The sequence below is a fragment of the Microtus oregoni genome, unplaced genomic scaffold (genome assembly GCF_018167655.1).
Source record: "Microtus oregoni isolate MIOR12 unplaced genomic scaffold, Mior012 000037F_ref0000500, whole genome shotgun sequence".
Classification (NCBI taxonomy): Eukaryota; Metazoa; Chordata; class Mammalia; order Rodentia; family Cricetidae; genus Microtus; species Microtus oregoni.
In genome coordinates, this window is record NW_024543096.1 from 13,843,633 (window position 1) to 13,868,873 (window position 25,241).

General features: G+C 41.8%; 1 protein-coding gene across 4 annotated transcripts in view; it reads right to left on the reverse strand.

Annotated features, from left to right (window-relative positions):
* The window catches only part of Ccdc148 (coiled-coil domain containing 148), a 242,717-nt gene that overhangs the window by 151,200 nt on the left and 66,276 nt on the right, over positions 1 to 25,241 (reverse strand). The window contains exons 2-3 of one of the 4 annotated variants that reach the window (XM_041631628.1): positions 11,431 to 11,552; positions 4,597 to 4,700 (exon numbers count right to left, since the gene is read on the reverse strand). The exons of 1 other annotated variant lie outside the window; for it this stretch is intronic. In XM_041631628.1, the coding sequence (XP_041487562.1) occupies positions 4,597 to 4,700; positions 11,431 to 11,535 (209 nt within the window). In that variant the 5' untranslated portion in view covers positions 11,536 to 11,552. Of the gene's footprint in view, positions 1 to 4,596; positions 4,701 to 11,430; positions 11,557 to 25,241 lie in introns of those variants that run through there. 2 more of the 4 variants (XM_041631629.1, XM_041631630.1) reach the window with 2 other exon arrangements.

Here is a 25,241-nt window from a genome sequence, read left to right on the forward strand (position 1 = left end):
TATTCTTTAACTACCTGTATTTTATATAATTGGAATAACGGCATATTTAACAATTCATGTTATAGTTCTGTGAGGTTTTTTTGCTTATCACTGATATTTTACACTATTCCCAAATGGTTAATTCATGTTGTAATATTGGATAGTATGCACGTGTATATGTGCCATCATGTGGTGGTGTTTTGTTTGTGATCTAACGAATAGAGCTGGCCTGGAGATAATCATGCAGAACTTAGCCACTAGTTAACCAGAGAAGCCAGACAGGGGTGGCACACACCTTTAATCCCAGCACTTGGGATCTAGGCACACACCTTTAATCCCAGCACTATAGAGGTGGAAACAAGAATATAAGATGGATAAAGACAGGATCTCAGGCTTATTAGCCTGAGAATTCATAGAGACAGGATCCTTGGTTTGGGGATTCGGTAGAGGTAAGAAGTCTCTCTATTGACTGGCTCCTTTACTTCTCTGCTCTTTCAGCATTTACCTTAATTCTTGACTCCAGGTTTTTATTACTAAGACCAATTAGAATTCCGGCTAGACCATCATTATTAAGCTAATTCCTATCTGTGAATAGAGGTGAGAGGCTACTATAAATGATACTTCTGTTTCTTAGCAGGCAGTTTTTCCTGGAAATGGTGGAGAGGTGTACTTATGTTCACATGTTAAGAGTGTACATGCAAAGAGGTCAGAGGTCAACCTTGGTATCTTAGTCATTGTCTACTATTTGGAGACTACCTCTCACTGGCTTGGAGGTCACTCAGTGACTTAGACCGGCTGGCCAGTGACCAGGGACCTGTCCACCCTCACCTCTGCCATGCTGGGGTCACAACTTCTCTTTAAACCTGGTTTCTGGGGGTCAAACTCAGCTGCTTGTGCGTGTTAGCCAGGCACTCTGCCAATGGAGCCATTTTCCAGCCTTTGCATACCTGCAACCCTTACACGCAAGGTGGCTGCATTTGCTCTCTTTTCTCTTTCTTTATTATTGTAACAGGGTCTCACTTAGTATCTTGGTTGGCCTGGAATCCACTCTGTAGGCCAGGCTGGCCTTGAACTCAGAGATCCAACTGCCTCTGCCTCGAGTACTGAAATTAAAGGCACCACCACCACCTGGCTTCAAACATGATTTTTATTGTATTGTGTAATTGGAGAAAAAATTTAATCTATCTACTGAATTTCTTAGTGCCGGGATGGTTACAGATTAACATAGCTTCTGGTTGTTGTCAGAAGTGAAAGCTTTTTACACAGTAGATTTCATCTCCCATCACAGGATGAGAATTAAAATCATAGGATGAAAATTCTCTCTCTCTCTCTCTCTCTCTCTCTCTCTCTCTCTCTCTCGTTTATCAAAGACAGGGTTTCTCTGTGTAACTATGGCTGTCCTGGAACTCATGCTCTAGACCAGGCTGGCCTCAAACTCAGAGATCCATCTCCCTCTGACTCCTGCATGCTGGGATTAAAGGTGTGTGCCACCACCATTTTTCTTTTGAGGTTGGAGGTGGGGTAGGGCGGGTGCATTATCACGAAGACAAACCAGAATTCCCTTTAGAGCAGAGTTGTTTATGCACAAAGGAAGTGCTCACACAACCACATCTTCTATTGGGGGGTGGGACTGAGAAAGCAACGGGAGCCCCTGTACTGCCACTTTGGTGATCTGAGGGAGCCAAGTCTCCACCCAGAACTTTGAACTCTCAGGCAAGAATGAGGTCGGTACGAGACCCGGATGCACCTTCATCAGGCTGACCTCTACAGACGGTGGCTTTGCAGACAGTAATACACTGTCCACAAATGGTCATGCCAAAGCTCACTGTGTTACAGATGGAAACAGCAACGTGTGCTTCTGGGAACGTGTAACACAGTCCAGAGGGAAGAGGACTGGAATAAGTCTGCTAAATTTCAAATAAAAACTTACAACTTTAAATATTACACAAATTTGATATTTGGAAGTTTTATCTAGTCCTCCAAGCAGATTTTTAAGGTCCTAACTTATGCCTCTGTGTGTGCGTACATGTGCACAGTAGAGGTCAAAACTCAGAGGTTGACATTTGGCATCTTCAATCACTCTCCGCTCTACAGTTTTTCATTTTAAAAAATGTATTTATTTTATTATTTTATGTGTTTGTGTGTTCTGCTTACACATATGTACATGCACCTTGTTCACATGTATGATGTGTACCACATACATGTCTGGTGCCATTGAAGATAAGAGGGCTTCAGATCTCCCGGGCCTGGCGTTAGACAGTTGCCAGATTCTCTGTGGGTGCTGGGATTCTCACCTGGGTCCCCAAGAAGTGCAACAGTGCTCTGAACAGACGAGCCAACTCTCCAACCTCCACCTTACTTTTTGAGATAGGGTATCTCATTCAACCCGGAGCTGGCCAGCTCAGCTGAACTTGCTGTCCAGCTGGCTCTACAGATCCCCTGGCCCCACCTCATTGGAACACATGTGGGCCGTCATGCCAGGCTTTTTATCATGTGGGTACTAGAGATGGAACTCGGGTCCTTGTGCCTCCCTCCCAAGCTCTTTACCAGCTGAACTATCTCCCAGCCAGCTTCCCTTGGTTTTCCTAGCAAGGCTGGAGAACTCTCATTTGATTGCTAATGGAACCTTCTGGGGAAAAGAGAAGCCTGGCAGCTCTAAGATGATGGAACACAAGAAGCACATGCTACATTGTTTACCTTTTACAGACACATTAGCCCTCTAAACCCGGTCAGATGGTTGAGCAGCGGCAGCAGGGGAGCAATGAGACCTACTTGGTATGGCTGTTTTCCAGACGGAGGTTAAGCACAGCAGTTATTAACTTCTTGTCTGGTATCTACGCAATCATCAAGGAAAGGTTAACTACCATTGTACCCCTTATCTTCTGCAGGTCTAAGGTCTTCAAATGGGGTCTTTGGGTAAAACACAAGAATCTTTTCCTTATTAAGAAAGTACAGATTTTTGTGTGTGTGTATGTTTATTTTAAAAAATTTTTGAGACAGGCTCTCACTGTACAGCCCAGATTAGCCTGGAACTTGCTATTTAGCCAAGACTGGCCTTGAAGTTGTGGCAATCCTCCTGCCTCGGCATCTTGAGTGCTGAGATTACAGGTGCCATCCATCATGTCAGGCAGATATTCTGAGGTTAGACAAGTGCAGCATTTAAACTCCTATTTTGTTCAAGGTCCTTACATTGCCCATACATCTAGACATGTCCCTACCATTAGAGACGTTTCCTATTGCTTTTAGTTTTTCATTTCATTGAATGCGTATGAGAATTACCTTACATTCTAGAAGAACACGGAAAATTACATTAGCATTCTTATTTGTGTTCAGGGTTTATTCCTTCTAAGTTTGCAGACAGTGGGGTCATCCTCACTGGAGAGAGCTCCTTGCCCCCAACATCTGTCCTTCTAGCTCAGCCAGCAGAACGAGTTTCCATGATGGAATGCACATGATCCATCTATCTGGCTCAGGATCAACTCGGTCCACACATTAGGCAGGATCCAGAATGGCCAAGATTTACAAAATGGGAAGAAAAGGAAACCCTTCCCGGTCCCGCCATTGTGTGTGCTTACATAGGTGACCACCACGATTCAAGTTAACGCATGGCTCTCTTTATTGTATTTCAATGATGCACGTTTTCAAAATGGTTTTGTAGTGGCCTTGAATATTTTTTTTTCTCTATTAGAGGTGACGTTTGAAGGGTTTTGGTGTATCTGATTTGGTTTTTATAGCTGAAGTATATTGTGCAGTTCATAGCATTTTATTTTCCTGGGTTAAGTTGAATCATAATCTAAACCCCTTGTCAGTTGTGACCCTTGCACCTCTTGTATTGGGATCACTGCACAGAGTACAAAGTTCACATTGTCATGAAAGTACACAAGCCCAAAGAAAGAAAAGGAGATGAAACTCAGAAACCTGACATAGACTAAGATCACAGTGAAATCTTCCTAAGAATGAGTATGTGCAATGATGTTTTTTAAAGCATGGTTTATAAATACTACAATGTCAGAGCAAATGGGTAAACCTGAAATGGAAGATATCTTTTGGTCATTGCTTTTGGAAAAAATTTGCAGAGCTTATAATTAAGGTCAAATATCAAATTATTATTTTGTCTTAATTCATCTTTGCTACAAATAGTAACAGGGCTCAAATTAAAACTGAGTGAGTCACGGAGCAGCCTCCATTTGTATTGCGAACTCTTCAGCTCCTTTGTATTGAGAGCATTTATTAATCCTCTTCTGTGTGCCCACCATGAAAGGATGGCTGTGACGTTTGCCCCCGAGGCGCCTCTGCTTTAGAGGGAAGAGTGTGTAACCAAACATGAGCATGTGATGTGTGTCTGCACACAGCCAAGCCTGAGATGGGGAGTGCAGAAGAGGGAGAGAGTGGCCTGTACAGGTGAATGTCCTTTACCCCATCAGAGAGCAACGGCCTATCAACACATTCCCTGCCTTCCAGACTAAGCTAAGAAAACGTGGCTCTAATTCCAATGACTCGAAATTTTGATTGTGTGGTTTAGCTAACATGGACCATTACAGATGTAAATCAGTCATGGGGACACTCAGGAGTTCCCACACATCCCCAGTGACCTGGGGGGGGGCGGGGCAGGCTCACCTGGTTCCCTGCAGCCGCTCCTGTTCCTGCCACCACACCTGCTTGTGTTGTTTGACCAACATTTGCTCTTTAGCCACCTTTGAAGTCTCCATGGCTTTTCTGATCTACATTTAGAGGACGAACCAAAGAGTAGCAATGTTCAAACTTGAAAACAAAAAACAAAACAAAACAAAAAATTTCCCCCAGACCTGGGGGAGAATTGCAGGGGAGGAGCAAAGTGGTGAAGATACTCAAAAATATATGCATGAACTTCTCAGAGAATTACGAAAAAGTCTGTATTTTTGAAATGTATTTCCACAAAAGAAAGGCTCCTGTTTTTCCAACATCACTGGTACATCTTCTAACATGCAATCCCCCTAAAATAAGTACTGAATAAATATCAGGGAGAAGAGAGCTGTACACCAGTGATACATGCCAATAATCCCAGCACTCGGGCCATAGAGGCAGGAGAATCATGAATTCAAGGCCAGCCTTAATGAAACAGTTTGAAGCTGTCTCAAGAAACAAAGAATCAATGCAAAGAAAGAGGACATGGCCTGGGATATTGGCCAATTTGAGAACCCTGTTTCAGGCATGCAAAAAGGTGAAGTTGTTGGCTTTTTCATTTGTTTTATTTTTTTGCTTGTTTTTTTTTAAAAATAATCTTTATTTACTGTTACTTTATGTGCATGGATGTTTTGCCTGCATCCAGGGCTATGCATCACATATCCCTGAGAACTGGAGTTACTCATGATTGTTAGCCACTGTTTGGATCCTGGAAACCAAACCCAGGTCCCTTGGAATAGCAGCGAGTGGTCTTAACTGCCGAGCCTTCTCCCCGGCAGTGCCGTTCTGGTTTTCACTAAATAAGCAACACCCCCACTTCATTCCCAAGGAAGACTTCAGAAGATTCCACAAATTTGTCCCCATTTTGGACACATGTTTCCTACAAGATATTTAGAGAGCATCATTCTCATTTTTATACACAAGGATGCCAAAGATCAGAGGATTAGGTTCAAAGAAACCGTAAAGTTTGAAAATACCAGTCCATAGGCCCTTGGTGTTGGGTTGGATTTCATCTGAGCCCTCATCACAAGATGGGAAAGGTTCATTAAATCCATTGTTAGGGAACCTGGCTTTAGTCCCAGCGTCAGTAATCAAGAACAGGGACTGGAAAATGGAGCTGCAATCATTCAACTTCATGGCTTTATAAATAAACTTTTCAGACTTAGGCAAATAGTTATTGAAAGGTACTTAACAAATACTGAAAACTTATGGAAGAGGGAAACTTAAATTTTTAACGAAATGTAGTATTCCCCAAGCCTTTTAGCATGCCACACACGAGTGCTTCAGGGACTTTGCAGCCAACTTCTGTCAGGTTTGGGTCTGTTGCCATCTCCCTGATCTGTGCCCGGGCATAAAGCAGCCTCTTTCTTGGCTGGCTTCTAGATGGGTTTAAATGACGGAAAATGTCTGCTACAGAAGTTTGGAGGGAAGGAGACAAGACAAGGCCGACACATCATAATCCCCCTCCTAAAGCATTGCCCACCCCTCTCTTCTCAGAAGGTTCTCCAGCGCACCCAGTTTTCCCTGGACATGGTTCCAAATAGCTCAGAGGTTTCCTCCCGGGGAATGTGGTTCCACCCCACGCCTTTGTTTCGTTCCTCTGACCTGAGGGTGGCAGCGACATAGTTCAACCCTATGTTGCCTCACAGTCCCCTGCTTCTTAGCGCTATAGCTCTACCATCTGTGTGACCATCGTCCAACACTGAATGTTGCCTGACTCCAATCCCCCTAGCAGTGTCTGATACTTGGTTAGACTCTGTTAATAGCCATGTGGACTCTGAACTTTGTGTTTCGTGTTAACACTTTTAGATATGTATGTATATACAAATCAAAGCTGGAGAGATGGCTGAGGGGTTGAGAGCGTTGGTGCTGCTCTTGCAGAGGACTTAGGTTCGAGTCTCAGCACCCACAAGGTGCCTCACAACCTCCTCTAACTCCAGCTCCAGGGGATCTGACAACCCCTTCTGCCCTCATGGACACAAACCCATGCAAGATACACACATGCACACAATTACAAAATGAAACAAATAAACCTTTAAAACAGAAAGTACAAATCAGAAACTTGACAAATATACATAGTTCATAATTTTACTGCTACTACACTATTTCAGTACTTTAATAGCTGTAAAATAGCAAGAATGAAGATATAAAAACTTGAGGAGACAAGTTCCAAAAAGGGATCGTCATAATGCATGCTATTTCCAGCTGCTGTTCACTGATTACTTTAACCTTGAGTTTATCTTTGCGCTGTTCCGGTTTCTGATTCAAAATTAGGGACATGAGCAAACAAATTAATCCAAAGGATGAAGTCAAACCTTTCCCATAGAAGTTCTTAAGAATGTTATCACTATAAAGTTTTTTTTAAATTTGGTAGGAGATACTGGTTAAAAAAAAATTCAATTTCTACCTATTGGAAAAACTGCAAGAATGGGGTATTTCTATGTTCTGATATGCTAGCACTTGAGTTGAGAATGTCTAAATCTTTTTTTTTTATTGAGAAAAGGAAAAAAAAAAACAAGTTTCCGCCTCCTCCCAAGCCTCCCATTTCCCTCCCCCTCCTCCCACCCTTCTCCCCCTCCCCCCACTCCTCTCCCCCTCCCTCTCCAGTCCAAAGAGCAGTCAGGGTTCCCTGCCCTGTGGTAAGTCCTAGGTCCTCCCCCCTCCGTCCATATCTAGGAAGGTGAACATCCAAACTGGCTAGGCTCCCACAAAGCCAGCACATTAAGTAGGATCAAAACCCCATGCCATTGTCCTTGGCTTCTCATCAGCCCTCATTGTTCGCCATGTTCAGAGAGTCCGATTTTATCCCATGCTTTTTCAGTCACAGTCCAGCTGGCCTTGGTGAGCTCCCAAAAGATCAGCTCCACTGTCTCAGTGGGTGGGTGCACCCCTTGTGGTCCCAACTTCTTTGCTCATGTTCTCCCTTCTTCTGCTCCTCATTGGGAGAATGTCTAAATCTTATTTCAAATTTTTAAGCATCTACAGCCTCTAAAATTTCTTGTAACAGACAGAACTTTAAAATTAGATTCTTTTGACATATTTGGTCCATGCTGTACAAAAAATTAAAACATATTGGTGGAAGATGTGAACATATTTTTTACAGCTTAAGGAAAAAAATCAATGTTGTCGCCTTTGGGCCCAGGGAAAGACCAATTAAGTAGATTATAAAAGTCAAAAATCAGGTTACCAGTATTCACTAGATACTTCCAGTACTTTGTACAACATCTTAATTTTTGGTTTTTTGTTTTGTTCTTTTGGAAATTCAACCATTGACTCCACTTTTATCCTCAGGCCACAAATGAAGAAAAACAAAGGCTTTAAAAGAACGCAAAGATTTAGAGTTGTATCTTCATCAGCTGAGATTGTTCCATGATTCTAATTCATTTTACCGGGCAATAAGCCAGATAAAATCATTTTTAAGGTGGGTGATAACTAATGCAGAATGCATTTAAAATACTTTGAGGGGAAAAAATCAAGAGTAATGAATTTAGTAAAAGATCATAAAACCCCACTGTGTCTGATTTATTATGATTATCTAAGACACGAGACTGCCAACTATGCCTTCTGAAATACTACAAAAGACTATAGGTCAGAGAGTCCCAGTTGAGAACTAAACATCCCCAAGCAGTGTAGAGCTGAAGCTGCCGGGAACGTGCGGAGACATTTGACAAAATTCACTAGGATGTGATGTGAGCTCTAGCAATGAAAAAGTGTCCATGCCACACCAAGGGAAAAACCGCCCTAGGATGCAGTTCCTCATCAGTCAGGCTGGCGGTGACGCGGGTATTGAACAAAGCAGCCCATGAGCCTCTTAAATTCTCATGGGCATAGAAAATGAGACAAGCCCCGCAGAAGAGAATGTGGCTATATATAAGATGTTTCCATAACTGATTAACTTTGACCTAGCAGCATCATTTATAGAAATAGCTCTGGAAACCATCTTGGCAAAAGGGTCCTCGATTACTCACTGTGGCACCATTTACAGTGGAGACTGGAGGACAAAATATCCTATCAGTGAGTGTTCTTTCCGATGTGAGCTGAGCCTGAATCTGAGCAGCTCTCTAGATAGAACTATATAGAACTATATACGACTATAACAAAGCGCAGGAAACGCAAAGAGAAAAACGTGTTTCGTGACACACTATGATGCAGTCGGCATAACTCTAACTATGAGGAACTATAAGACCAATATCATGCAGCTTCTTCAGGACTTACAAGTTTATAAACCTACAAGAGGATGGAGGAAACCAAGTGAAGCGAAATAACAAGAATGAATCACCATATCTGGGTTGTATTCAGATGCCCATTTGAGGAAAATTTTGAAATAATCTTCTGAGGCCCCCCAAGGAAATTTAATAATACTAACTAGATAAAATTATTGAGAAGCTAACACTTTCATACATGGTAGTGGCATGACAGGGCTTCTAAGTTCTAATGTTTTCAAGTAACATACTCCATGTTTCTACATGAAATATTATGATATCAATGATTTGCTTCAGAGCAGCTTAGCATGGGGGAGGGTGTGGTAGCCTCATAAAGAACACTGGGGCCAAAGCTCCTCCTGTCTGAAGCTGGGTGATGTCACACAGTGACTCAGCACACGATTCAAACTAATTGTGGTCATGTGTGCAGTTCTCTATCAGGTTAGAAAGACTTAATGGATGGATATTTGAATTAAACAAGAAGACATACCCATCCAAAGCAAAGTCAAATCAAAATAATTATGAAGATTGCTTTTAAACTTAATAAGTTACAAATGGAGACATGGTGTACCACAAACTGGCCTCAGTTTCCAGCCCGGGTCCACTATGCAGCTTCAGATTAGAGACTGGTCGGTCCTTGGGCAGCTTGATTATTTACCTTGGAGTCTCACCGGGCATTAGAAGCTGACCATGGTCAGTGACACAGGGTTTCTATAGAACAGCATCACATTACCCCACACCCCTAGGTCAGTAACGAATTCCTGGCGAGTGGTTGAGGAGTCCAGATCTAGCTTGAAGTGCTACTTTTCCTTATGGGTCTCCATGCCAACATCCTACCATTCTGGGTGTATTTGATATTGCTAAAGTGCTGTGACCATTAACAATGGCTGTTAAGGCCATCTCATCTGTAAACAGTGAACAATACAGTAGTGAAATGAATAGGAAATTGGACATGATTAATCCTAATATTCAGAGTGAACTGCTATCTCTGACATTACTCCTTAAGCCTGTACATATTTTATTAAAATGTAAGTAATAATAAGAGCATGACTAGCAGAGATAACATTGGTAATTCTAGTTAGGACAGACTGTTTGGCAGATAAACATCAATAATGCTAAAATAGATTTTAAGAGCCTTATATAATTCCCAGCTCTTTAATCCTATTTAAGCCCTGAGTCTTCTAAGGAAACACTATTTAGTAATTATTTGCATCTTAAAAAGTAAACTAAAATGTCAATGTAAATTCTCTAAGTTGAATGAGAAGAAAACAGCTCCAAAATTCATGTACAATACATTCCTAACACATCTTCTTTAATCCAGATGTAATAAAAAAGTAAATTATATGAAGAAAAATCAAAGTATCAGAAAGTTACTTAACAGTTCTCAAAACACATTCATTCTCACTAACCGAAATGCAAAACAACAGACTAGACACAGTTGCTTTCAAAAGACACTTCCTCGCCTGGATCTGTGGGGATTAAAAATGGAATCAAAAACTTAATATAACGACCACTACAGACTGGGCCATTTTCAGTAATTAAAGAAATCTACCAGAGTACAAATCCTAGGTTCCATTATTTCTAGAAAAACATGTAACCAAAACACTTCTTTGGGGATTTACAGTCTACTATGAACGAAAACATCAGTGATGCTGTTTAGTAGGGCAGCTGAGAGGCGCATCCAGGGCCTGAGATGATGTCCAAAAGCTGACACTGAAGAACAGCGTCTCGTCTTGTACTTAGTGATAAAAATGTAACGCTTTTAATAACTAAAGGCTTAAGTGTGGCTTCTGATTGGGAGCAATGATTAAAGGGAAATTAGCCTTGGCCAAATACCGAAGCTAACACTCAGCTAATCAACATACAACCCAAATGTCTCTTGTGATGCATCTCAAGTGTATGAGTAGGTGAGTGGATGGATAAAATTATTAATAAATATTTATATATTCTAACATTGACAAAGATGTAGAGGATATGTTGTAGTAATTTTACTTCAGAAAGAAACTTGGTGTAGATCTCAACACAGTAAAAATATTCATTAATTTTGGCACAATCATAGGAATTCACCCTATGGGGTAGAGGATTCTGACACATGGATTCTGACATAGCACAATTAAAGACACAATTCACACTTCACTAATTCTCAATTGATTGTAGTATTTCCTCTATTTAATCACTGCAGACCACGAAGTTCAGGCTGTGTCTCCTACTTAACTTGCAGACACGTGACTAACAGAGTGTAATCTCTTACCCTTTGGAAGGCACTGTTTGGGATAAAGAGGTAGTCTGTCAGATAAGCTTGGGAATAAAATTATATTAAATACTAACTGCAATAACACATGCCTCCATTCTATAGTAACTAGACCTGATTCTAAAAAGTTTTTTTTTTAAAGGAAACAACATTGGATTTGAGGTCTCAAGGTCAGTTAAACATAAACTAGGCAGAACTGGGGAGACACTATTAATAGTTGGGGTTCTAAAAATGACTTGGAGAGTCGCCTGTTTTCTATTTCCACTATAAATATTATCATCCCTCCTAGAAATTCAGTTTATCAAACTTTAAAAAAAAAAAAAAAGAGCCTCTAACCTTCTTCTCCGCAGAAGCAGACGCTAACTTGGTGGCTTTGGTTAAGGCGTATAACTGTTGGTAGTCTGCTGGCTTATACCTGAAGTTTCTCATCCCGTTCTTCATATGGAATGCCAGGTTATCTGGTTTATGTAAAACACAGAGAATGACAGAGAAATGGTGTCACATTATTCAAGCTCAAAATTTAGTTAGGGAAAAAATATTGAGATTAAATGGTATTTTGATTTTTAGAAGCAAATAAAAGATGGTTACAGCAGTCACGATGTACTTAGTTGTCTGTTGTATAGAACCTCTTAGAACATGGCAGCTGCAGTCATTGTAGGGCGTCGCTTCCAATGGGGCTTAAGACAATTCTGTGAGCTAGATAGAACGTTGCCAGTGCTAGAAATTATGATGCTACTCAATGTACTTGAATTCCAGACATTTTTAAAAATATGTTTGTCATCAACAGTAAATATTTTAAGCGTTGTATCTCTATTCATCAAACTACATGAGTAGATATTGAAGCACCAATGAATTTCTAATTCAAAGTTAAATTTGAGAAATTTTTTAATTAATTGTAGTGATATTTCATCTGTATTTATTTTAATAAATCTTGCCTGAGGCAAAGATCAGAAAAGCAAAACAGCCAGCCACTGGCTCTTACCTCTACGTCAGTCTGAAATGGCAAGCATGCCTCCAGGAATCTCAGAATGAGACTGAATATATCTGAGAGCTGTCTCCTCCCATTTTATATTCCTCTCTAAGGCAGGGATTAAAAGAGGGCACCACTATTGTCTGGTTTCTGTGGGAAACTAGTGTGTCTAATGGGATTAAAGGTGTGTATCACTGCCTGGTCTGTGAGGCTGACCAGTGGGGCTGTTTTGCTTTTCTGACCTTCAGGCAAGCTTTATTTATTAAAATACAAATTAAATATCGCTACAATTAACACTAAATATAATAGTTCAAATAAAACTATGTAAAATATTTGTGTACTCTCCATCTGAATGCATATAATATTCTAACTGAGCAGATTAACCTTTTTGATAAATTACAAGAAGTCCATGAAGGCCAAGGCATAAATCACAATAACCCAAAAAATTCTAATAAAAATGCACATTTGCATCGATACGAATAACTAGTATCTGCTATAAGAGAATCCCAAATGCTGTCAGGAAAAACATCTCAGAAGAAGGCAACGGTGTCCTGGCCACAGGTGTGGCTAAAACAGACCCTATGCAAGAGAACTGGCCGGTCATTAGGCGTAAGCAAAACCAGTTTTCCTTATTAAAATTTTAGAATCAGCATTCTAAGTTTGTATCATTTTAAAACTGCATAATATGCTATAAATCAAAAAGGACAGATGGGGAAAACACCTGAGCTGTCATTTCTCTGAATCATCACGGACAACCAGTCTTTTTTATCCATGCTTTGTCAAGCAACAAGAGACCGCTTGAATTTCACAGACTGATTTTCTAATATTTTTAAAGATGTGTTGACTTAATTATTTTCAAAAGTGATAACTGGGGGAGTGGCTGTCATAACTCTATTCAAGGGTATTTTTTTTCTGTGCTGCTCATCGTATTGTGTGCACCTGTTGAGGGTGCACATGAGAGATGCACACATATGTATGTGCACAGCAGTGGCAAGAGGTCAAATCTGGTGTCATTTCTCAAGAGCCAGCCTCTCTCCCATGGGACGCTGGCACCCGCTGATCCATTTCTCTGCCCTCGCAGGGCTGAGATCAAGCACACACCGCCAGACCAAGGTTTTTTTTTTTTCCCCGTTTATTTATTTATTAAAGATTTCTGTCTCTTCCCCGCCACCTCCTCCCATTTCCCTCCCCCTCCCCCAATCAAGTTCCCCTCCCTTGTCAGCCCATAGAGCTATCAGGGTTCCCTGCCCAGTGGGAACTCCAAGGACCACCCACCTCCATCCAGGTCTAGTAAGCTGAGCATCCAAACTGCCTAGGCTCCCACAAAGCCAGTACGTGCAGTAGGATCAAAAACCCATTGCCATTGTTCTTGAGTTCTCAGTAGTCCTCATTGTCCGCTATGTTCAGCGGGTCCGGTTTTATCCCAGGTTTTTTCAGACCCAGGCCAGCTGGCCTTGGTGAGTTCCCGATAGAACATCCCCATTGTCTCAGTGTGTGGGTGCACCCCTCTCGGTCCAGAGTTCCTTGCTCGTGCTCTCTCTCCTTCTGCTCCTGATTTGGACCTTGAGATTTCTGTCCGGTGCTCCAAATTGGGTCTCTGTCTCTGTCTCTGTCTCCTTTCATCGCCTGATGAAGGTTAATATTCAGGAGGATACCTATATGTTTTTCTTTGGGTTCTCCTTATTTAGCTTCTCTAGAATCACTAATTATAGGCTCAATGTCCTTTATTTATGGCTAGAAACCAAATATGAGTGAGTACATCCCATGTTCCTCTTTTTGGTAGACCAAGGTTTTATGTAGAACTAATGACCTACTGGGTCCCCTTACTTGTGTGGCAAACGCTTTACCTGCTAACCCTGTTTCCTAGGTCCTCTACTGTGCCATTCTTGTTCTTGGTCACCTCCTAATCTTGTTTTCTCTCCTAATCTTCCTTTATGCCATTGCGTCTACTGATGAATACTTGATTAGTGGGGGGCTGGATGTCTTGAATTTTTGGAAAGAAACAGACACATCAGTTGAAGAATGAACTCTTCACTCTCACTGTGGAGAACGCAGGAGTGGATCAACCCTTTTCAGGAGTGACTTTGCTGCTGATGAAACTCGGTCAGCAGGCAGCCTCTACTGTCACTTCCCTCAGGGTTGGACTTGGCTGCAAAAATCAGTTTCATCCAAAAGCAGAGCCTCCTGGGGACAGATAGCCCCTGACCACTGACTAAGCAACAGAGGTTATTGAGCCGGCTTGGCCCGACGCATGATGCTCTCATGTGGAAAATGTACTTCATAGCTTCCTGTTGCCTTAGTTTTCTCTTGGGCCATCCTGGCTCCTCCACCTTCCTTTCACAGGTGTGGATCCTGATAAACACATGGCACCCCCAAACCTGCCTCAGAACCTGTTTCCTGAGCCCCCATCTGCAGTAGCACTGAAGTGAGCAGGCATCACTATGAGAAAACGTACCTCCATGGCAGACAGGCTAATTAAATGGGGTTGAGTTATAGCGCCCTCATTTCATAAATTGTTTCATACACAGTAGGGGAAAGTGGTCACCTCTAATGATATTTGCAATAACATGAATCTTAAAGGAGAGAGAAAGTAGCAAAGGTCCGTGACTCTGAAAACCCTGCCGGCGTATCATGCGTAAATCGCCCACTAGCTTTGTGAATAAGGTTAGAAACTCTAGTGTGTAATTTCCCCTGGGTCTGTGTCACATTGTGTTCTAAGGTTTAATGACACTGGCACTCCACCCTAAGGCTGCTCTCTGCTCACACTCACATCTTATCCAATAAGCTTCTTCCAAAATCCGCATCCCATCCACTCATTTCCACCGTCATGGTGAGAATCAAGTCACCTCCTTCTTGAGTGACACCTCTCCCTCTGTTTTTCTTCCCACCACATTCTTCCAACTAACTTCCCTGTCTTAAGTCTTTATCTAGGATCTTCCAGTATTCCTTTGGTTCATAGATTAATTTTTCCTCAATGGACAGCTTGGCCCCTTTAGATTTGGAATTTCTTTTCTTGGATTCAAAGCTTCAGAATCTTAAGCACAATTTATAGATTAAGTTGTAAGAGCTAGTTGAGTAATATGCATAAGCTATGGGCCAAGCATTTATAATGAATAAGTCTCTGTTATTTGGGAGTTGTCTGGCGGGACAGAATATTCTGCCTATGAGCAGGTTAGCTTTTTCATGTGTGTGTATGTGATGTATTTATTTTTGTGATAAAATTTCCCTTTCAGCCACCTTTATTTATGAGTACCTGGTTTTGTATAATCTGGTCCCCTGGTTTGCCACAGGAAAAAATGCAAACTACACAGCATTCCTTACCACCTACACATGGTTTTATTTTATATTTATTTATCTTCTTCGCATGTATGTGTATGTTTGTGTGTGTGCATTAGTGAGCATGTGTGTGCCTTGATAAACATGTGGAAATCAGAGAATAACTTGTAGAATTTCTTCTTTCCTTCCTCCAACAGGTTCCAAGAATCAAACTTGGGTCATCAAGCTTGACAGCAAGTGTCCTTATCTTACCCACTCTGTATTTTTAATATAAAAATCTCACCCTAGAATGACCTCTAGAAATTAATGTTGCAAGTAAAAAACAATTTGTCTTCATGATCTTGATATCTGGCTTGGCCCAACCCATACAGAACTCATACATACTTGAATCTTTTGACATAATTACTACTTGTTCTTCAATACTATTGTACACTTCTGAGGAATGCTTATATTTGGGCATTACAAAAAATGAATTCACTTGGAGCGTTTATTTCAAAGAACTGAGCAAACATTCAGATTTAGAATTTGAAAAATTTATAAACAATTAATTTGGTCCAGTTTCTCCTTTTAGCATTTGGGATACCTGTGATACAGGAGAACAAGAAAAATCTAAGCCAGTGACTAGCACAGCTTCTTCACGTAATAAAACTTTCTGGAAATAATGCTTAATTCATTATCAGTATGGTGAGCCAACCCAGCCTGAGATGAAACTGCTAGGTGGCAAGCCTAAATTAAACGAATTTGCTCTACTCACTGTGAACATCCATCCATTGTGCAAGGCTTGTGGCATATTTCACTGTAACGGGCTGCCCTGACTCCATCATGATTTTCTATAATACGGAACTATTTACTATAATGCAGTTCTATTTATTTATTTATTTATTTAAGATTTCTGTCTCCCCGCCACCGCCTCCCATTTCCCTCCCCCTCCCCCAACCAACTCCTCCTCCCTCCCCAGTCCAAAGAGCATTCAGGGTTCCCTGCCCTGTGGGGAGTCCAAGGACCTCCCACCTCCTTCCAGGTCTAGTAAGGTGAACATCCAAACAGCCTAGGCTCCCACAAAGCCAGTACGTGCAGTAGGATCAAAACCCAGTGCCATTGTTCTTGACTTCTCAGCAGTCCTCATTGTCCGCTATGTTCAGCGAGTTCAGTTTTATCCCATGCTTTTTCAGACCCAGGCCAGTTGGCCTTGTTGAGCTCCCGATAGAACATCCCCATTGTCTCAGTGTGTGGGTGCACCCCTCTCGGTCCAGAGTTCCTTGCTCATGCTCTCTCTCCTTCTGCTCCTGATTTGGACCTTGATCTCAGAAGAGCAAAATACGCAGTCCCCATGCCCTTCAGATAAAGGATTGTCAAGCGACACTTAAAGCAACACTTTCAGACTCCCAAACAAGGGCGTGGCACCCAGGCCTCTTGATACCCAAAGCGGTTGCCTGTAGCTAAATGCTTCAGTGAGTAACTGCTGCCTGAGCAGGGTCTCCCACGTTAAATCATTTGGGAATGCTTGGTTTTAGAAAGTACTCCATGCTTACACTACATGACAGCTAAGAAAGGGCTTGAATGTTGTCAAGATGAGAAGCTTTCAAGACAGACTTAATAACTGAAAACATTTAAAATTAATGCATTTAGGAAAAACTTCTTAGAGTATAGGATGAATACTTTTATACACAATACGATAATTTTTCAGTGGCAAGAGGTTTGAAAAGAACATTTTAATATGTTCTGTTTTACATATCTGGCAGAGAATCTGAAGAGACGAATTAACTCAGGACCTTCAGATGCCCTCCCCCCTACTGCACTCTCCTCCATCCCCACCCCTTGCTGCCCAGGGCAGGTAGGAGAGCTGGCCCTGAGGTCATAGAGTGGGAGGGCTGTCTCTGTCCATCACCAGCTGCAGCACTCGGAGAAAGGTCCCTGCACCTTGCCTGGGCAGCACAATAGAGCTGACCCTGATGGTATAGGTGGGGGAAACAGAGCATTGAAAGCAGGAGAACTGGCCCTGGCCCTTGCTGCTTACTGCCTAGGGTGAACTAGCAGGGGCAATGCTGGAGAGCTCACCCTGGTGGTGAGGATTGGCAAGAGCTGGCTGGCTGACGAACCCTGTAACTACTCAGGCCCAGGGTTATGAGTTGGCCCACCCCAACATCCACCCCATCTGTGATCTGGCAGAGCACATGAAGGGGCTGGTCCTGGAGACCCCAAAGCTGCAGGATTTCCATTACACAGGGCAACAACAGGATACCTAAGAGGAGTTCCAGTAAGGGCCCAGTATCAATAGTGTAGCAGAAACCAGAGGCCTCAAACCAGACCAACCACTCTTTGCAATGAACATTTGCACATAAAGCCATATGGATCAAAGGGTTTACTGCATGACTCACTGTGGCACACTGCAGCTTCCATGATGAGATTTTTTTTCCTGTTTTTTTTCTTTCCCTTAAATTTTATTTTATGGGGGGGGGAGGTTGCAAGGGCAGAGGGTGGATACGAAAGAATGGGAAATAAATGGAAGCGAGATGCATGATGTGAAAGACACAAAGAATAAAAAAAAGAAAGAAAGCTAAAAAAGAGGGAAATTAACAAATGCACACGGGCTTAACTGGGTCTCTACTGGGTAGGTGAAAAGTCGGGGCTTCCCTAAAGATGAGAAAAATAAGTAGCAGAGTTATAATTTATAAAATGAAGTAGGTTTTTTTTTCCCCCACAACATTAAAAGTTGATTTGACCTGTTTTCTGGATGGAAAAACTTTTACTATACTGCAGAAGAAAGTTATATTTAGACTCCAAAATTAGAGAATCTACAGCTATATTAAAAATTGATAATCTTAGGGTATTTGGTAAAATCCTTGCTATCTTAGGAAACTTATCCTCATGGACAACTGATTAATCTACATACCCATACAACTATTGTGTGGATCTCAACATGCAATAGCTTTGATGTAATATCAAATTATAATCTGTTTCATATGACAGCTCTCACAATGTTTTAAATGTCAGTTCAAATATTATTGCTAGAATCTACCTTGAGTGGTAGGTTTTTTTTCTAATATCCAAAATCCCCTTTTAAATCTCAGCAGAATGGGTGTGTGTTTGCTTCATTATGAAACACTGTGCATTCTAGTTTGCATAAGATAAAGTTTTTGCCCTGGAAAAACTAATGGAGCCAAAATGAGAAATGATTAGAACTGATCACGATCAGACTGCTCCCTTACATAACAAATACCAAGCATAATGGGGAAGGACTCACTCGATCACTCGAAAGAAAAAACAAAATAAACTGCTTAAGGAATTTATGGGATTTGTCCTTTTATTTTTTTTTTGGTTTTTTATTTGTTTTTTTATTTTATTTTATTTTATTTTGTTTTTTCGAGACAAGGTTTCTCTGTGTTTCTTTGAAGCCTGTTCTAGAACTAGCTCTTGTAGACCAGGCTGGCCTCGAACTCACAGAGATCCACCTGCCTCTGCCTCCTGAGTGCTGGGATTAAAGGTGTGCGCCACCACTGCCAGCTCTAGGATTTGTCCTTTTAAAAGATCACAAAATACACAGCATTCAAGAGGCAGACACAGGCAGATCGCTGTGAATTTGAGGTCAGCCTGGTCTACAGAGTGAGTTCCAGGGCAATCAGAGCTACACAGAGAAACCCTGTCTTAAAAACAACTACAAAAAAATTGTCTGGCTCTATTTGGCCCTGGTACACAGAAGGCTAGTTTCATTTAGCCTTAAAGATTATTTTCAAACTGTTTGTGTACACATACAAGTACTCATGTAATCTGTATACAAATGTAATAAATAGTGGCATATGCACTGTTGAATAAATTTGTTTTTATTTAATAATATAACTTGGTCATCTTTCCTTGTCATTTTGTTACTTTACTCCTGTACATAAATCTACATGGACCTTAATGGCCATAGAATATGCATATACATTAATATGCTGAAAATGAGCACCTGAGGGAGTAATTTCATTCATAAGCACTAATTTGCTTATGTTGTATGTGGGGTAGGTGGGCATGAGTTGTGCATGCTGTTAGCAGACACACGTGGAGGTCAGAGAACAATGTACAAGAGCCACAGTGTTCTTCTACCATGTGGGTACCAGAAACTGAACTCAGGCCATCAGCTCACAGGTGAATGAGTGCCATCCTGTTGGTCCAAGAAAGAAATTTTTCTAGAAAAAAGTAATTCTACCCTTTCACTGCAAAACAAAATCAATAATCAGACAGGAAAGCTATTAAATCTCTGCCCCTCTCATAATTCATAAACATTGGCTGAGGAAGCAAATTCCACACATACTCAACCTTTTGGAAAGGTCTCTACTTTTATGTCCGCAATAGTTCAGAGAGACTAAATCAACCTTGCTTTAAAAATGATTCAAACGCAAACCTACCTATCCCTGTGCTTTTCCAGGTTGGAGAACAGAGTTGGGTAGAGAGGGCAGTTAACCCAGGGAAAGAGCCAAGAGGGGCCAGTCTCTGCAAATCTCTAGAATTCCACAGGGAAAAAAGTGAGAGCCACCCAAACGGCATCCCTCGGACCCTTTCCTCCCTTTATAACTCCCACAGTTACTGCAATAATTCTTATAGCCTAGGAATATACACCTATCTTAGGTACTATGCCCTACGTTATAAGATGGGAGAGCAGAATGGACCAGTTTACACAGCTTGCCCTGATAGCCTTAAATATTCTGATGAGAAACCACTAATAGGACTCAGTGCTCGTAAATCAGCTTGAGGAAAGTAAGTCACTGTTTCTGAGAAATACAGTTTCATGTGACAATGGTGGTGAGTGTCATCCCAGCACTCCTGAAGCTGAGGCAGGAGGATGATACATTCAAGGCCAGCCTAAGCTGTATAAGACCATTTCAAGCTAAAACAAAAATAAAAATTTCTTCCCCGCCAGGCGGTGGTGGCGCACACCTTTAATCCCAACACTTGGGAAGCAGAGGCAGGCGGAACTCTGTGAGTTTGAGACCAGCCTGGTCTACAAGAGCTAGTTCCAGGACAGGCTCCAAAACCACAGAGAAAACCCTGTCTCGAAAAACAAAAAAAAAAAAAACAAAAAAAAAAAATTCTTCCCCGTTTTGCCCTTGAACATGGGGCTGGTGGGAAAGGAGCTGCCTGTGATCCTGCTGCTGATGGAGACCTCCCGCCTCTCCTCCTTCCTCGATGTGCCATTTGGACATCTTCACGTTTGACACTCTGTCAACCGTCTGGTGCCGTTTGGACACTGACTTTCCAAAGCACCAGGACCTGCTCTGAGAATTTCACCTGTTCCTTCTTGAGTCCTTTCACCACGTGTCTCTGGCAGTATGGGTGTCACGTGACCTCCTGCTCTAGCCTCCATGACAGATCTCTGCAATAGCCTTTCATCTCTCAGCAGCAGGTCCCATCGCACAACTGCTTTGAGAATGAGTAATGTCTCAAAAATCCGAACAGACCAGAAATCCATCACACCAAGTGGGTTCTTATTGCTTTCCAGGATGGAGTGCAAATTCACCATACGTGACAAGAATCTAGACCCTTGGTTATCCTTTATCCTAAACCTTTGAAGATCCCCAAGCACACAATGCTATGGAAGGATGATGGTACCCCAAGAGATGCCCACATAGGACCTAGCCCTCACATGGCCACACTGCATGGCAAAGGGAAATGAGGGGGAGCAGAGAGCAGTGAGGATGTGGGACTGTCCAGGTGCCCGATGTAATCACAGGGTCTTCACAAGAGGGAGGCAGTGCACCATGGTCAGAGAAGGAGAGGAGACACAGTGATAGAAGCATAGGTCAGAAACAAGAGTGATGGCACACACAGTGTCTTGAGGACGGACGGATGAGACCAATGCAGGTAAACTAGAAGCTGCAAATGGGCTAGGGAACAGAGTCCCTCTCCCCTGGAGATTTCAGATGCTTGCTGGTAACCTGATGTTGGTCACTGAAACCCATTTTTGAGGTCTGACCGGCGGAGTGCAATGGCAATAGTGTTATTGAAGCCACTATCTCTTTAGGAATTTTATTCTCCACAAGAGGAAGCTGAGAATTCTTTTGTGCCCCCCCCCCCCCCCTTAGCTTTGCACACACATTATCACTGGTCTTTGGAATGCCCGATCCTAAGCTACTTCTCTAGTCTGTACTTCTTAGCTTCATCTCAAGCACACCACTAGGGACTTTCTAAGTTCAGACAGATGATTTTCTCCCCTCCCTGTTCTACGGTGACACCTTGTCAATATGTCGCCATGGCTTCTCTTATTGATGCATTTATTCCAATGTTCACTGAACATCTACAATATACTAGATTAAGGAGGAAAGATTGCATCCAGGTACCTGTTGAGACTCCTTCCTTAAATATTTCATTTAAACCAGGCCTGTCCACTCCTAATCACTCCATTAGGATACTACTTGTCAGAGCTCCCAAACCCCCAGATCACTTCCTGGAGCATCATGTATTTGATGTGCATGGGTGTTTTGCCTGTGTATGTCTCTGTATCATGAGTTTATTCGTAATGCCTGTGGAAGCCAGAAGAGAGCATCAGATCGCCTGGAACTGTAATTGCAGATTGTTATAAACCACCATGTGGGTGATGGGAATTGAACCTGGGTCCTCTGGAAGAACAGCCAGTGTTCATAAACACTGAATCATTTTCCCAGCCCTTTCCTAGGGCATCATGGCCCTATTAAGTTGCAATAATGATGTGACAGTCAGCCTGTGATTTCTAGTTAACTTTACTTTTAATTTTATACAGTTTTATACAGATTTGATGTGACTTGAAGAGGAATGGTTTCAGGCACCTTCTTTAACCAAATGATTAAAAGCCCTGTCCTTTTTCCTGTGATGAGCTGTCACAAATGCGTTGCTCTTTCTCTTGATTACAAGCTTGTTCATTAAAAGAAAAGTGCACATGCCAAGGCCACCAGCAAGGTTATGAAGTTCGATAATTAATGGCATTTTGATGTGCTTTTCCCTATTACTGCTGAGAAATTTTACCATCTGAAGCTTGAAACTGGCAGAGACAGTAGTGTGCTAACATCCACTCTCCACTTGCATCTTCCTTCCTAATAGACCCCGGTTCCAGGCAAGGCTGGAATAGTGTGCTTTAGAGGCTGTCGGTGTTCATGCAATTGGTTCTAGCCAATGAGATTTAAGCAATGAGATGTAAGAAATCAGGGGCCAGATTTGGTTTCTCTTGCAGCCCCATTCCCACCCTGACACACACACACACTTCCCTGACCTTCCATTCTTCCTGCCAGAAATGCAAGGGTAAAGCCAGATATGGAGAAACAGTCATAGAGGGTCTGCTTGCATGAAAGATACACACAGGCATCACAGAGAAGGAAGCCGAGAGGAAGCCAGACCGTTGGCATCAAGATTCTTTCTGCTGTTCTTACCCTGTACAGTTCCCTCTGGACATGGTATTATGAGGAAAATAAATCCCCACGTTACTGCGGTCAGGTTCTGTAATTTCCAACCACACAAAATTCTCAACTGCAAAAATGCTGGAATAATACAAAGCACACGCACAGAAAAGAGCCTTCGGGCCCCTCATTTAAAGCAGTCTAGAAACTGTTCTAGAGAATTACACGGCCATATAGACGGATGTCTTAGAAAACATCACTGTCATTGCTTCCCCAAAAGTATCACAGGAGATTTCCGTCTAGCAAAATCCTCCATTGAAAAGCTCTACTAGAGTAGAACGCTCAGCTCCAACATAGGTGGAGGAAAGTGCGTAGAAGGGTGTGTGGGTGGTACTGGGAGAAGAAAGGAAAAGTACTCCACGATTTAATTAAACTGCTAAAAAAGCAATACAAAAAAGACGCGAGGCAAGAGAATGTGTCTGTGGGTTTGTAATGCCCTAGAATGAATAGCTTTTCCACAAAGGATCAATTATACAGGAAGCAATTTTCTTGTAAATATTATATGAAAGTTTTTTAATTTCAATAAAAAATAGCGGTCTATTAAGCAACAAAGACTACGAAACTGCTCAGTGACAGCGCCGTGAGATGTAGGGGCTAACGTATCTTGAGGGAATGAAATAGTTATAATAGGGAAGCAATGTTTATTCGTGGTGCTATTGCCAGGTGAGATTTGAAAAGATTTCTGTGCTGATAAGTAAAGGCAAAAAGAAAAGTAAAATTTTCACAATTAGAGGTGTTAAGATGACATTTAGAAGGAAATAGAGAAAAGGTGACAGGAAAGCAAAGAAAGAACAAAAAGAAAATCATTTATTTCCTGTTTCCTTTTTCTAGACTCCTCAAGTTTAAGTCATTTAAAAAAAAAAAGTCTCATGTCTCCTCTCAATGCAAATTTGCTGCTGAGAGGAGGCAGAGTGGGGTAACTCCGAAGCTGGTAATAGTCTCCTGAGCTACTCCTCTTCAGGAAGACACACTCCATGTACCCAGTCGGATCATTACTTACTGGTTGATGTGGGCAGTGTAGCACTGGACCGCGGTGAGACTGTGGCGGTAAGAGGGTGTACTGAGAGACACTAGGAAGTTAGGGAAGGCCTGGCTCCGCCCCTTTCCCCGGGTAGTTTCAACCTAGTCCTAACGGAAGTGGCAATGCTTCACCTCTCTCTGACTTCACAACCTCTTGTGAAGGAATCACATTGTGTCACCCAAACAATGATTTTAAAATTGTTTTGTGAAAAAAATAAGTTTTTATTAAAGTTAGAAATAGGAAAGGAATAATAGGTTTCTATCTTCTAGATTTTGCCTGTGGAGTAGGAATGAGGGTAAGCCGGTCAGTGATCATACATGTCAAGGATAGTGAGGAGTTGGCTACATAGGAGTTCCTTCTTGGATTTAAATGTACCGTCAAGAGCTGAGGAAATTTCTCAGTGAGTAAGGGCACTTGCTGCTCTTGCAGAGGGTCCTGAGTTCGGTACACAGTACACACAAGTCAGCTTACAGTGATCTGTAGCTCCAGTCGGGTGATCTGATGCACTTTTTTCTGTCTTCAAGGGCACCAGCCATTTATGTGGAGTTTGGACATACATGCAGCCAAAACATTCATACATGTAAGATAAAAATAAATCCAAAAGAGAAACGAATGTGCTAGGAATGGTTGACACACACCTTTAATCTCAGCACTCAGGAGGCAAATGCAGCTGGGTCTCTGAGTTTGAGGCCAGAAATGGCTGGCTATATAGTGAGACCCTACCTTAAATAAAAATAAAAAAATAAAACTATAATAGTCAATAATAAGAAATACTAACTACCACTTGTTAGTAGTAATCGATAACAGATAAATTAGAATGATTAACTACAACATGCCCAATCAAAATATCAAAGATCAGCATGTAGTGCATTACTCTGAACTTCGGAGAGAGGGATGGGGAATTCAAGGTCAAGACTGTACACACAGAGAAAAATGTGTGTGGGAAGGGAACACCCAGGCTTGCAAAAGGCCAGGGATCCACCTCGGTTGGTTGAGCATTTGCCTAGCATGTATAAAGCCCTACATTCAATCCTTGGCACACATAAAATTAGGTATGGTATTAATTATTCCAGCACTGGGGGAGGCAGGAGGACCAGAAATTCAAAATTCAAGGTCATCTTCAGTGAATTTGAGGCCAGCCTGAGGTACATGAGATGAAGTCCCCCCCCCCCCCCGCTAAAAGAAAGTCCGGGAAACTGGAGTTGAAGAGATTTCTTTACCAAATGCTAATCCAAAGTGGAAAGGTAAGAAGTTGGGCAATATTAAACTAAGAACTTCTGTAAGGAAATGAAAAGGCAACTGGCAACATAAACATTATGGAAATGCATTTGCTGTCCTAGCATTTTCCTCATAAAAGTGTGGGTCCAGAAACATATTTCAAAAGCACATATAAATTAATAAGATAAAAGCTGACAAGCCATTAAAAAAAGGAGCAGAAAACCTGAACAGACAGTTCACAACAAAAAGACACCTTCCC